Raw genomic sequence first — 14451 nt, forward strand, 5'->3', positions numbered from 1 at the left:
AAGGTAAATGGCTCATGCCATTGAGTACCGATGTATTTGGTAGTCAGAGTCAGATTTACTTGGCCTGATCAGAACTTTATGGGATGGTATTATTAACATTTAATTTGAATCCTAAATTATTTTTAACATAAAACCTGGCTTAACTAACAGATGATTATATCGTGTGCAGAGTTTATCTTTTCTCTCTTCCTCTCCTACCTCTGTAACTATACATGTGGTTACTGGAATTCAGTTTAAACTTCAGGATGAAGTTTAAGCTATTTAAGCAAAATAGCTTCAGTCTTGCAGAATGTGAGGCCTGACTCTATGGTATTTTTAACAACACAAAAGAAGCCATAAACTGTGTAACTTTACCACTGTCATTGTTTTCCATTATTCTTATTTTGACTCATCTATATCTCTCCAAACAATCTGGTCATCTGTAAAACCAAAACACTAGATAGCTACAAAAATAGAATCATAGCTTCTGGAAATGCACAATACTTACCCTGTGTAGGAGTTCATTTAATGATCCATTTGGCATGTATTCCGTAACTATTCCCAAAAATTCAGGCTCATTGCAAATTCCCAAAATTGGAAGAATGTAACTAAATCTAGCTTTGTGTAAAATTTCAGCTTCTCTTAAAACATCATTTCTTTCACTAAAGAAAGAAAATGCATAATTATTCCAAAGTAATGAAAAATACACAATAATCATACCAATAACATTAAGACTAGATTTTTTTCCTCACTAATTGACCTCCTGTAAATTATATAACTTCTCTGTCCCTTTGTTTCTTTGTATTTAAAGTAGGGGTGATACTTGTCCTATACATTCCACAGGTCTGTTTAGAGACCATACTAACGTCTCTGAGCCAGTGACAGAAAAAGGTGCTATACACAGGTTATTATTATTGTACTCTCCTACGAAACGGAAAAGACACAATATTTGAGTAACTATAAAGTCTATCTATATTAGGATGGTTGCTGTTTGAATTAAAGCTTATGTTGTACTAGAATATTGTATTTGATTAGAGTATTATATTGAATTTCATGGCTGCATACCACATACATTTTTTCTAAAATATTTAAATAATACATTTAAATGTTGTAGATTTAAATGACTAGATGATAATAGTTGCATAAGGGTCAAAAATGCTTAGAAATTATACAGGGGAACTCAGGAAAAGCACACTCAGAACGGTAAGTGCTTATAACAGATCCCTGGGGTAACTCTGGATCCCAGGTTCATTTGCTCATTCATTCATAAAACAAATAAATATTGAACATTTATTATGAATACAGAACTATGCTCAACATTATGGAGAATATAAACAGTCTGTGTCTTCAAGCTGCCAAGAAACCTTTTAAGAAAAATACCTATTGCGGTTTTGATTTGCATTTCCCTGATAATTAGTGATGCCGAACACCTTTTCATATATACCTACTGGCCATTTGTAGGTCTTCCTTGGATGTGTTAATTGTCATGATCTTGGTAATCATGCCACAGTGTATATCAAATCATCATGTTGTCCACTTCTAACATACATGATTACATCTGTCAATTATCCCGCAATAAAGTAAAAACAAACAAACAAACAAAAAAACAAGCAAGCAAGCAAGCAAGCAAATGAATAAACAGAGAACTATGGGGAACTCAGAAAAAGCGTAAACCTTGGGCTAGGGGAGTTGACAGTCTTTAGAATATCAAACATTGGTAAAAGGGCAGCCAAGATGGATGTGGCCTCCAAGAAGGGAGGACTCTGCCTTTCTTTTTTGTTCATGTGTCTCCAGGACCTGAAACAGGGCCTGGCACCCACAGATATCCAATAACTATGTACCAGATGTATTCAAAGAAGTTACAGTGACGGTTGTGTAAACAATGGTAAATTGTTCGATATGAATCAGGATGCATCATAGAACATATGAAAGGAAGGGAAATGAATAGAGTAGGCTAGAGCCTCATCGCAGAGCCCTAAAGCCAGGTGAGGCTGTTTACACTTTATTTGATAGTCAGCAAATTGTGATTGCAGGTTTTTGAGCAGGGTAATGACATGAGCAGGACAAACGTTTAGGATGATTAGCTTCGCCGAAGGACGTAGGGTCAGCAGAAGCGGGCAGAGTGTGCAAGTTCGGTGTTAGGATGTCACAATACTAATTGAGATGTGAAGGAATGAGAGTCTGAAACTATAAAGGTCTCAGTGAAAATGGAAAGAAAAACACTAGCTCAACAGAATGCCCAGGGTGTGGTGACTAAGGTAGACATAATAATAATAAAAATAAAAATAAAAATGAAAAAAAGCAAAGGAATTGGAAATGTCACTGGTTTTTACCATGGATGGAGGTGTTGGTAGCAGCAGTAACAGAATAGAAACATCTCCAGGAGAAGGTTATTGGGTAAGCGATGATGATTAGTTGGTGCTTAAACCACTCAAGCTCTGGATGAATGGCTGTTGAAATAAGAAAACAACAGACACTCCACACCAGACCAGGAGGCTTGCTTTAAAAGCAAACGAAAAGCAAAATAAAGCGAAAAATCTTAAGTCGGGTACGCTCTGAATAGATAATATATTTATACGTTTGAAAATTCAAGAGTTACAAGAGGTCCTAAAGTAAAAAGCTTTTTCCTTCTCCCTTTCTTCAGCCACTAACACCCCAACTGTGAGGCAACCAGTGATATGTTTATGAGACCTGTCTTGATTAAACTCATCTTCTCTAAATTTAAGGAGTTCTGTGATTGCCTCAAAAGATGGAAGTCAACAAGAGCTACATCTTACTGTTCAGCATACTGGAGACAGAGAACGGATTTGAAAATTTCTAGGTATACTGGAAAAAAAAAACACTATAGAGAGAGCATGCTGGCGAAGTCTCAGTGATACTTATATACCTGTTCTTTCTCACATTAAGAGTATCAGGCATTCTTCCTTCTATTGTGATCCTATTATGCGTCAGCCACTTTATATGCACTAGCACCCAAACACCAACCTTCTAAAGCTGGTTACCTTATCACCCCTTGAAATGAGGGCACTGAGGCTCAGATACGTTAGTTAGAAAGGCCTTCTCTATAAGGCCAACATTAAATGGCAGGGTTGCAATCAGGTTTGAATTGCAGTTGTGGGACTCAAAGCCTGTGTTCTTTCCATTCCACTGCTTGATGGGAGGAAGGAAAGGATCAAGGGAAATTCTTGAAGTCAGATTTCGGGAAGACTGAGTGAGAGGCAAAACAGAAAAAGCCAAAAATAAATAGGTCTAAGACAGGTTTTTATATTTCTAAAAACAAAAAAAAAAAAATGTAAGACACAGCTTTTTAGAGGCATATCACCAAAATTACCCAAATCAAAATTTCAGTCACAGGGTGTTTGAACAACTGATCAGACTCATCTACACAGAAAGAGTCAGGAGATGGTAGGGGAAGGCCCACTCATTGGGCAGAAGTCACTAAAATAAGAATACATGACTGCACATAAACTTGTTTTTCTTTTCCTTCCTTCCTTCTTTTTTTCTTTTCCCTTTCTTTTCTTTTCTTTCCTTCCTTTCTCTCTCTTTCTGAACAATGCAAACATTTTCCACACCGGAGCCAAAGTACATACAATTATTATTCCCACTTTATAAGTGAGTAAATGGACACCCTGTGAGTCAACTGCATAGCTCAGTCCACTGCTCAGATTGCATAAATACTGTGAATGCTAAGATCTTAGGTAACAGGTAGGGGAAAGAACCTGATGCAATAATGCCAAAGGATTTAACTGGTCCTTACCGCCTCTTTGACCACAGAATTCCCTACTAATTTACTGAAGAGTTTCAGGTTATGAAAATTGTTGCTAAGAATAGAAAAGGGAACCCCCTCTTCATTCCTTTGATCTTCAAATAGCACACAACTGGGATACACTGAACTCTTGAGGAGCAGCATCCAAGATGGGCAGATCAATTTGCTGTAGAATACGTAACGGGGCCATCAGGGTTAGTTACCCATAGATTTTCATAGCTGATTCTAAAATACGATCACCCTTTCTAACCAATCACCACCCTTCAAACTTGACTACGTACATGTACCCACCTTTGCCCAGCACTTGCCCCACAGAACTCAAGGCCCAGGCGAAACAGACACCACATCTTATCTAACACGAGACCTGGATTGTGATCATATAAAGAGTGGGAACAATTTCTAGAGGTGTCTCAAATTTACTGTGAGATCTCACCCATCCCAGCCTGATAGCAAGAAAGCAAAGAAAAGCTACAGGCTGATGAAAGCCCCATAAATTCACAGGGCTGAAGCTGAGGAATTTATCTGCCATTGGATACTAATGGCCCCTGACCAATCAGACACCCGGCGTGATGAATTGGGATATTAGGTACGGGGGGGGGGGGGGGGGGGGAGGAGGATGTTGCAATCATGGATGTTAACTCACTAAGGACTGAATGCAGGGCCTGGTGGAGTGGAAGGAAAATATGCAAGACCAATGACTCCAGGAAGGAAAACACGCAAGACTAATGCCTAGACCCACTGACCAATAGGTTGGATCACAGGGCAATGGTATAGGATTGAGATGCTTCTCTGGAAGCAGAAACTGCTGGCTTTCCCTGACAACCTAGCCGGTGCACGGAAATTGTTCCAGGATGCGAGTGGCGTTCAGAACTCCTGGAACAATGCGATTCAGCGTATTGTTCGCAAACTAATACCCACACGACCTCTGGGGGGACCAGGCCTCCCTGACCGAGTGAGAGAGGAACTGAAGCGAGTGGAGCGTGGAACCTAAACTTTCAGGACCCTACGTAATAAACCACAAACCAAGCCAAGCCCACCGCAGCCCCACACCGAAGCACCCCGGCTTTTGGCGTCTGGAGGGAGGGAGCCCAGGACTGGGAGGGAAGGAGGAGGAGACGCAGAGGGCAGCGGAGCGGGCAGAGGAAGGCGACGCAAGCATCTCCAGGGAAGCCGGTGCCCCCCCCCCCGCCCCCGCCCCCGCCCCCGCGCAAGGCCCGAGCCCCGGAGGGCTGCCTGGAGGCGGCGGGGCCGCAGAGCTGGCTCGCCCGGGGCTCCGCGGGGCGCCCTACCTGTCGCGCAGCGGGCTGTGGATGTGCAGCTGCTTCACGGCCACCTGCACGCGCCAGTCCGCGTGGCGGGCGGACGACACGGTGCCCGACGCGCCGCGGCTCAGGTAGCGCAGGTCGGCGAGCTTGCGGCAGGGGATGGTGGGCAGGGCGCTGCGGGGGCCCTCCCGGCTCATGGTCGCGGGCGCGGCCGCTCGGGTGTGCCCGCCGCGGCGGAGGCTTCCGGAGAGGCTCGGGGGCGCCGCGCTCGGGCGGGGGGCCGGGGCCGGGAGCTGGGGCCGGAGGCTGCAGCGGGAGCTGGGGGCGGGAGCCGGGGGCCGGAGCCGGGGCTGGAGCTGGGGATGGGAGCGGGAGCCGGGGAGGGGGCCGGAGGCTGCTGCGGGAGCTGGGGCCGGGAGCCGGGGCTGGAGCTGGGGATAGGAGCGGGAGCCGGGGATGGGAGCGGGAGCGGGAGCTGGAGCTGGAGTTGGAGCTGGGGAGGGGGCGGGGGCTGGAGCTGGAGCTGGAGCTGGAGCTGGGGAGGGGAGCGAGAAAGGGGGAGGAGGCGGGAGCTGGAGTGGGAGCCGGAGAGGGGGGCTGGAGCTGGAGCGGGAGCCGGAGCTGGAGCCGGGGCTGGAGCGGGAGCCGGGGCGGGAGCTGGGGAGGCGGAGCGGGAGCTGGGGAGGGGGCTGGAGCGAGAGCCGGGGCTGGAGCGGAGCGAGAGCCGGACGGGAACGGGAGGCGGAGCGGGAGCGGGAGCCCGATGGCAGCCGGAGCCGGAGCCGGGGCGGCCGGGCCCTTCCCGCGGCGGGGCACTAGGTGCCCGGGCAGCCCATGCCCGCGCGGCGCACGCCAGCCGCCGCCGCTGTCCCGCAGCCCGAGCGGACTCCTCTTCCCGGGGCCGCCGGCCCCTCTGCGGCGCCTGCGCGTGGAGGCGGCGCCCCTCCCTCCGCGAGCCCCTCCCTCCCCGAGCTGCCCCCGTGACGTCACGGCGGGCCCCGGGCGGGGGGGAGGGGGAGGGGGACGTCTGCGTCACGGGGGGGGGCGCCCACGCTCGGGGCGACACCTGCGGGCGGGGCGGGGCGGGGGCCGCTGGTCCGTCCTGCCTCCGCCCGACGAAGGTTCCTCGCAGCCCGCAGCCCGCAGCTCGCGGGCCGAAGGGCCAACGGGGCCTCCCCGCGGGGACGGAGCGCGCGGGACCCCGGGCCGTGGGGGGCGGGGGGCGGGGGGCGGGGCGCGGCTGCCGCCTGTGCGCCTGCGCGGGGAGTGGGCGGGGCGGGGGCGGGGAGGGGGCGGGGCGGGGGCTCAGGTCTCCTGCCCACCTGGACGCCGCACCTGGGCGCCGGGCTCGGCTCGGGTGCTCCTCTCCTAGGGACCTACTTTTCTTTCTCTGTCTTTTTCTTCTCTCTTTCGTCCGTAACTCTATGGAGGTGGAAAAAGTGGCTTTGGGAAGTCAGTCCCTCTGGCTCCAGGTAAGACTGCGAAAATTCCCTTCTCAGTCCCGGAGAACTGGGAAGAATGCAGCTCTTTTTTTTTTTTTTTTTTTTAATGCAGCTCATTTTTAATGTCCACCCTAAAACAACCAAACATCTTTCCTTTTTTTTTTTTTTTTTTTTTTTTTTTAAACATAGAACAAACACTTTCCTACTTGGATGATTATTTTGTAGCGCGTGAGTGCAAATATTGGATATAACACTAAGTGCATCCTGGGCATTTTAATGAATTCTAAGACCCCAACAATAAGGAATGCTTGCCTTCGATGGGGGATTTCTGTCAGCAGACAACAAATGTTTCCTGTACTTTTGTGCTGCCTGAAAGGAGACTAGCAATGTTACATTTTACAATACTAGGAAGTTGTAATGAGACATTGTCTTAAAATTTTGGTCATTTACAATAAAATATTTAGTATTAAAGATACAGTATGATACCCTGTGCTTTATTGCTTAATACATTTTTTGCTACAAAAAGTGCTCAGAAAACTTTTCCCATTCATTCATTCATTTTTCCAGTCACTTAATAAACTAAGAGTTCCAAAAAAAGAACAAAAAATAGGAAGCGAAGAAACGATCGAAACAATAATTCAAGAAGTTTTGGCAGGACCAAAGGACAGGGGTCTCCCTATTGAAAGGGCCCCCAATACACACAGTGGTTGTAAAAAGACGTATATGGAAGCACATCATTAAAAAGGTCAGAACCCTGAGAATACATAGAAGATTCTACAAGTTTTCAGGAGGAAAAAACAAGGATAAAACGATGGGGATTAGATTTCTCAGCAATAACACTTTTATGCTAAAACTCAATGAAGTGAAATTTCTTCAAATTCTAAAAGACAGTAACTTCCAAACAATTCTATAGTCAGCCCAACTATCAAGTATAAGGGCAGAATAAAAAATGTTTTCACATATAGAAAGATGCAAATGTTTTCTTTCCTTCTATCTACTTTTTTTTTTTCTTGAAAGAAAGCTACTGGAGGATGTGCTCCAAGAAAACATGGGCATAAATCACGAAAGAGAAAGACATAGGATCCAGAAAACAGGACCAGGAGAATGTGAAGGTAACCCCAACATTTCACAGAATTAGCATCCTTTTTAATTTTTTAATTTTTTAATTTTTTTATTCGATCATGGAGATGGCCGACTCCAAGAGAGTACTCCAGTTAGAATGATAGATTTCATAGATGATCTACTCTTGCAATTTTGGGAAATTATATTCATAGATGTTTGATAGACCTAAGGAAATCTGTGATAAAAATTGGAGAGAGGACTTACAAAAATCTAAATGCAAAGCAATTATTACTTCTATGAGAGATAAAATACAGAAACAGAAACAACATTTTGACAGGCTGGCTGGCGTTGGTGCAAAGGACAAGTGTTTTCAGAACTTTTATCATAGTAGTATAGTATGAATCCCCAAGAAGGTGAAGAGCTCCAGGAGCATCGCACATAGAAATCTACAAAATTTATATTTTAATTACATTGCTTAAAAATAAGTAATATATGCACACGGTTCAACATTAAAAAGGATAAAACAGATAATCCCATGAAAAACTGGGCTGAAGACCTAGACACCTCACAAAAGGGGGTATCTAAATAGCAAATAGCAAATGAAGGAGTTAAGGTGCTCAATACTGTTAGTTATCAGGGAACTACAAGGTAAAAACCACAGTATGATACCACTACACAAATACTAACTAAAAATTAAAAAGAACACAGCAAGTGTGAGTGAGGATTTGCACCAATGGAAACACTCAGACGCTGCTGGTGGGAGTGTCAGTTGTTACAAGTAATTTGGCAAACTGTAAAGTAGCTTCTGTTAAAAAATTGTGGCTATGCAAATTCTATGACACATCAATTCCTCCTCTAAGTATGTGCATATGTTTTTGCAAATGTTCGGTTGTTCATAGCAGTGCTATCTGTAATAGCTTCAAACTGGAAATTGTCCAAGTACCCATAAACTATAGAGTTGGGCAAATAAATCGTGGCACATTTGAACAATGGAACACTAAACAGCAATGAGATTGGACAACGCACAACAACATTGATGAATCACGCAAATATAACGTCGAATGAAAAAAAATCAGACACAAAAGAATATACACTTGTATATTGTATGAGTCTGTGTCTGTTAAGTGCAAAAATGAAACTGTGCTTTTATAAATCGGGATACTGACTTCTCTTGTAGGGAGAAAGATAGTGACTGGAAGGAGCATGGTGAGACTTCTGGGGTGATAGTAATGTTCTGTTTCTTGGTCTAGGACCTAGATTCTAGGTGCCAGTAACATGGGTGTGTTCACTTTACGAACAGTCTTTGGGGTTACACTTAACATGTACTGTTCTGTATTTTGTTATACCCAATAAAAAGTTAATAGGTTTAAATATAAAATTCATATATGGATGTGTATTATGTCTCTCATCTTATGTAATTGGTTTCACACTGTACCCTGTTCACCTTGCTTGTTTTACAGTTGCAGTGTCTCTTGGGTATCTTTCCACGTGAATGCATAAGAAGTTTCCTCATCCTCTCTTTGTAATGGCTGATGTATATACTATAATTTGTCCCCTGTTAGGGGACACTTAGATTATTTCCATATATTTTCTATTACGAATAATGCTGCAAAAAATAATCATTACATATGTCATTTGTACTTGCACAAATATATCTACATATGTAATTCCTAGAGGCTGAATTGCTGGACCAAAGAGTTATGCCCATTTGTAATTCTCATTTATCTGGTCATATTATATTGTCAAATTGCTCTTCATTGAGGTTGTACCAGTTTTTTGTTTTTTTTTTTTCCCTGCAGACAGTAAGAGTGCTGTTCGTCCACACAGTTGCTTTCATTTTCTTTTGAGATAGATGGTACAATGCTGGCCTGCTGATTACTGGAGTTCAGTGCTTCTAAACTCATTTAAATGCTAATGTTCTTTTTATTGCAAAGCTTCTAAATAGTTGATTCATTTTTTTTTTTGATTCATTTTTTTTTATCCCAACCTCAGACCTTTAGCTTTCATAATAGTGTTCACCATTACACAGTGTAAAAAAATGTATTCCTGGGGCACTTGGGTGGCTGAGCCAGTGGTTGAGCCTCTGCCTTTAGCTTAGGTCATGATCTCAGGGTTCCAGGATCGAGTCCCGCATCAGGCACCCCACAGGGAGCCTGCTTCTCCCTCTCCCTGTGTCTCTGCCTCTCTCTCTGTGTCTCTCATTAGTAAATAAATAAAATCTTAAAAAAATGTATTCTTAGTCATATATGTATTGTTTAATTCTCAGAATTAATTAGCTAAAGACAGAAAACTTAAAGAATATTGATACTGAATTATATCAACTAAATGAGAAAAAAATGGAATAGTTATACAAATTAGGTGAAAAAATAATTATCACCTTTGTATGTTGAATTCATCATTTCAAAATTCTGTAAAATCACAGTAAGGTTTGTTTTTCCATTTACTGAGAATTAAGGTTATTTATACCACAGGTGCTATTTTATTAAGTAGTAGGTTGAAATCTCTAATATTTCTTCAATTAGAAAAAAGGGGCAGCCCTGGTGGCTCAGCGGTATACCTAAAAAGATGTTGAGTCTTAAACCTCATTACCTGTCAATTTAACCATATTTGGAAATAGGTCTTTGCCTCAAATTAAGATGAGATAATTAGGATGGGGCCTAATCCAGTGACTAGTATCCTTATAAGGAAATTGTGACACAGACAGGCATACATAAAATGAAGATATTGTGACAACGCGGGAAGAAAACTATCTACAAGCCAAGGAATGCCCAAGGCTCCCAGAGGCTAGAAGAGAGTCATACAACAAATTCTCTCTCAGCCCCCAGAAAGAACCAATTCTGTTAACGTCTTGATTTCAGACTTCTAGCCTCCAGAAATGTGAGAAAGTACATTTCTATAGTTTGAGCTACCAAGTTCATGGTATGTCAGCTCCAGGAAACTAAAATAAATTCCCCAGGTGCAAGTTTTATAAACTTTTTTTATTTGGATACTAATAATAAATAATAATAGATCCATATGGATTTGCAAAGATAATACAGAGAGGCCCCAGTATCCTTCACCAGGTTTCCCCCAGTGGTTACATCTTACATAATTAATACCAAAACTAGCAATTTAACATTCATCCAATGTGTGTATATTGCTCCAAATTATTTTATCCTATGCCTAGATTTGTCTACCACCACCTCTGTCAAAATACAGAATTATCTCATCACCACAAAGATCCCCCCCCCCCCGCCCCGCCCTGCTCCACTCACTTCTGTTGTCAAAGCCCGGTAACCACTAATCTGCTTTCCATATCTGTAATTTTGTCATTTCGCAAATGTCATGTTAGTGATATGTATGTGATATTTTGAGATTGGCTTTGTTAATCACCATAATGCCCTTCAGATCCATCCAGTTGTTTCTTGTATCATCAGTAATTGATTTTTTTTTAATTGCTTAACAGTATTCGGTGGTATTGGTAAACCAGAGTTAACCATTCACCTGTTGAGGAACATTTTAGTTGTTTCCAGGTTTTAGCTATTATAAAGTAAGCTGCTACCAATAATGATGTACAGGTCTTTGTGTGGACATACATTTTTATATATGAGGTTTTTTGTTTTGTTTTTATTTTAAAGAGAGAGAGAGAAAGAGCACAGTGTGGAGGGGTTGAAGGATGGGGAGAGAGAGAATCCCAAGCAGACTCTGCTGAGCCCAAGGTGGGGTTCCATCCTAGGATCCTGAGATCATGACCTGAGCTGAAATCAAGAGTTGGACTCAACCCACTGAGCCACCTGACTGCCCCTATTTCTGAGTTTTTTTTTTGTTTTTTTTTTAAGAAACTGCCATACTATTTTCTACGTAACTGTGCCATTTTACATTCTGAGAGAGGAGGGATTCCAGTTTTTCGAATCCTTACCAGCAGTCAGTGTTTTCACTATTTTTTTAAATTTTAGTTGTCTAATAAGTATATAGTAATATTGCATTTGTAGATTCATGTTTAATTATTTACTTTATTCCTTTATTCTTAAGTTTTACTGTATATATATATATATATATATATATATATTTTTTTTTTTTAGTTTTACTGTATTCTTTGTAGGTCCATTCCTCTAGCCTTCCATTATTCTCTTAAATGTGTACTTTGCTGTATTGGCTATTCCAGAAATGTGATGTTTGGGATTATACATGTCTGACTTCAGTTCTCTGCTTCTTTATTTATGAACTGTGTAACATTGGGCAGCCTGTTTAAATTCTTTAAGGCTTATTCTCTCCCTTTGTGAAATTATTTCTGCAACAGATTTTATATATATGAAGTAAGATAATGCTTATAAAATGGTGAATATGAGGCATACCCTCAGTAGATGCTACATTCATTCTCTTCTATGTTTTCAATTCAACAAAAATGTGGACCAGAACAAAATAAGTTCAGAATCTAGAGCTGACTACTAGAGACCCCTCTTCATTAGTTAACTATAAAATTAGTATATAGAAAATATTTTTCACTTAGACATTAAAGCTTTAGCATGTTTTTGGTTTTTTTTACATTTTAGATTATATCCTGGGAAAATTGTTTGTTTTATTTGCTCTTTGAAACAAATCATATTGTTAAGATTTATTTTATTTTAGGGGCACCTGGGTGGCTCAGTTGTTGAGCATCTGCCTTTGGCTCAGGTCATGATCCTGGGGGTCCTGGGATCGAGTCCCACCTTGGGCTCCCCTTGAGGATCTTGCTTCTCCCTCTGCCTATGTTTCTGCCTGTCTCTCTCTGTCTCTCATGAATAAATAAATAAATCTAAAAAAATTTATTTTACTCTTTGTTATTTATTTTTTAAAGGTTTTATTTATTAGAGAGAAAGAGAGCATAAGGTGGAGGGGAAGGGGAGTTGGAGAGGACCAGAGGAAGAAGCAGACTCCCGACTGAGCACAGAGCCTGATGCAGGGGTTGATCCTGGGACCCCAGGATCATGACCTGAGCCGAAGGCAGATGCTTACCCAACTGAGCCAACAAGGTGCCTATTTTTGCTAAATTCTTAAAAGTGAAAATATAAAGCATAATTTGGCAGAAAACATTCAATTAGTATGTAAATTTGACTCAAATCTTTCCACATCAGCATCATCTGAGTTAAGTGGTTAAAGAAACAGAAGTCCTTTAGAAAGACTATAGGATTTAGGATTTATTGTGGTCGTTTAGAATAAGATGATCAGCAGCCGAAGCCTTTGGAATTATTCCATGCAGGGAAAGTTATTTGCTAATGAGTATAAATTACTAGTGGGTGGAGTTAGAGATTTTGGTGCTATTTCATAGCATTTGGACAAGGGACTGAGGAGTAGATATATCATGCCTCAGTCCCCAGCCATCTTGTTCTATGAGGTGCCCTGATAGAGCCATATGTACAAAGAATGGTGGCAAAAGAAGGAAAAGTGGTACTATATTTTAAAACTCTGATTAGCTGACTGATAGGCTAGGCAAAAGGTCCAAGAGTTCTTCTCCCTCACTGTCCTCCTCCATCTATCTAGCCGCAAACTGGAATGTTCTGGATTTTTTTTTTTTTTAAGATTTATTTATTAAAAAAAAAATAAGATTTATTTATTTATTTATCATAGACAGAGAGAGAGAGGCAGAGACACAGGAGGAGTGAGAAGCAGGGTCCATGCTGGGAGCCTGACGTGGGACTCGATCCCGGGACTCCAGGATTGCGCCCTGGGCCAAAGGCAGGTGCTAAACCGCTGAGCCACCCAGGGATCCCCAGTGTTCTAGATTTAAGATAGAACTGGCTGTTCTATTACTTTTTAATAGGAAAAGAAAATTATAGCCAGATAAATTTACACTTGGTCCTCAAATTATACATATGGTTTACTACGTAGAAGAAGACAGAGAAAATTTGTCTTAAAATCACCTACTTTGATCCCATGCTTAAACCAGACAGTCGACTAAACAGTACTTACTGAGTGACTACTATTCCTTTTCCAAATATTTATTGGTAGAAACATTTTCTCCTTTTCATGGAAATATTATTTTTAATTAAGAAGAAATATGTGTACCAAATTGGCACATTAGAATATTCAAAGTTATGAAAAGTTATGTGAAAGAAAAGTAAACCTTCCCAAATTCTCCAGATCTCCAGGCCATTTCCCCTCAGGCAACAAATACATTTAGCAAATACTTTATGTGTCATAACTCTAGGTCCTAGAAGTACAAAGACAACAAAATGCACATGGTCCCTGTCTTCTAAGTGCCTTTTCTTTTTTTTGTTTCAAGTGGGATAGAAATCTGAACATAGAATGTGATAAATGTTCTGATAGGGAAGTCCAGGTATTCTCAGGTCGTAGAGAAGTATGCATGGTAACTTAATGAAAAAGAGGTTAGATGAATTGCCCAGAGTCAGAGTTTGTGAATTACTGTGATAGAATTTCCTGAACAAATCTGAATCAGAGCCCATAGTCTTTCCGGGAATTGCCTAATGTATCGGTAGAGTATTCCATTTTCGGTTTCACTTTATGTAATGTTTTAGGAGAGAAATTTAGAAGCAAGAGGGAATTTCCTAGCTTTAAAAAGACAATGCTGGATGCAAAATTCACTATTAATGGATGTTTCCATTTCTTTGGGAAATTCCATTTTCCTTTGACATTTTACTTGGCAGGTTTCCAAGACTGTGGAAACCTATGTTATTAGCCACTCAGTTTGCATTTAAAAATTTCAGCCTCTGAATTTAGAAGGATATTCTGCTTTTTAAAATTTATTCAGAATTCAAATTCATTTTATTTCTTTTAATCTGCCACTCTGACATTGCAAGCAACATATACTGTAGTGTATTAACTTTTTGGGCAACACACACTTTTTTTTTTCTAGGAAGTGAATGTGGTTTGTTGTAAGTTCAGTAACCTTTTTCAGCATCCTGTTTTGGGAAAGCAAGGACAAAGTTGTCAAAGAAGGTGGAGCTTTTCTTATTTGGCA

General features: G+C 41.8%; 1 protein-coding gene and 1 long non-coding RNA gene across 3 annotated transcripts in view; one reads left to right on the forward strand and one right to left on the reverse strand.

The window, feature by feature from the left end:
* RIPK2 (receptor interacting serine/threonine kinase 2) overlaps nt 1-5784 on the reverse strand; it is a 28846-nt gene extending 23062 nt beyond the window's left edge. Inside the window, exons 1-3 of one of the 2 annotated variants that reach the window (XM_072803985.1) lie at nt 5035-5174; nt 2313-2429; nt 488-641 (exon numbers count right to left, since the gene is read on the reverse strand). In XM_072803985.1, the coding sequence (XP_072660086.1) occupies nt 488-641; nt 2313-2356 (198 nt within the window). In that variant the 5' untranslated portion in view covers nt 2357-2429; nt 5035-5174. Of the gene's footprint in view, nt 1-487; nt 642-2312; nt 2430-5034 lie in introns of both variants that reach the window. The other variant, XM_072803983.1, reaches the window with a different exon arrangement.
* A 525-nt stretch (nt 5785-6309) lies between these two features.
* LOC140620144 (uncharacterized) overlaps nt 6310-14451 on the forward strand; it is a 221059-nt gene continuing 212917 nt past the window's right edge. The window contains exons 1-2 of the long non-coding RNA XR_012019881.1: nt 6310-6482; nt 7470-7564. This is a non-coding gene — a long non-coding RNA (uncharacterized lncRNA). The remainder of the gene's footprint in view (nt 6483-7469; nt 7565-14451) is intronic.

Source organism: Canis lupus, chromosome 28 (genome assembly GCF_048164855.1).
Source record: "Canis lupus baileyi chromosome 28, mCanLup2.hap1, whole genome shotgun sequence".
Taxonomy (NCBI): Eukaryota; Metazoa; Chordata; class Mammalia; order Carnivora; family Canidae; genus Canis; species Canis lupus.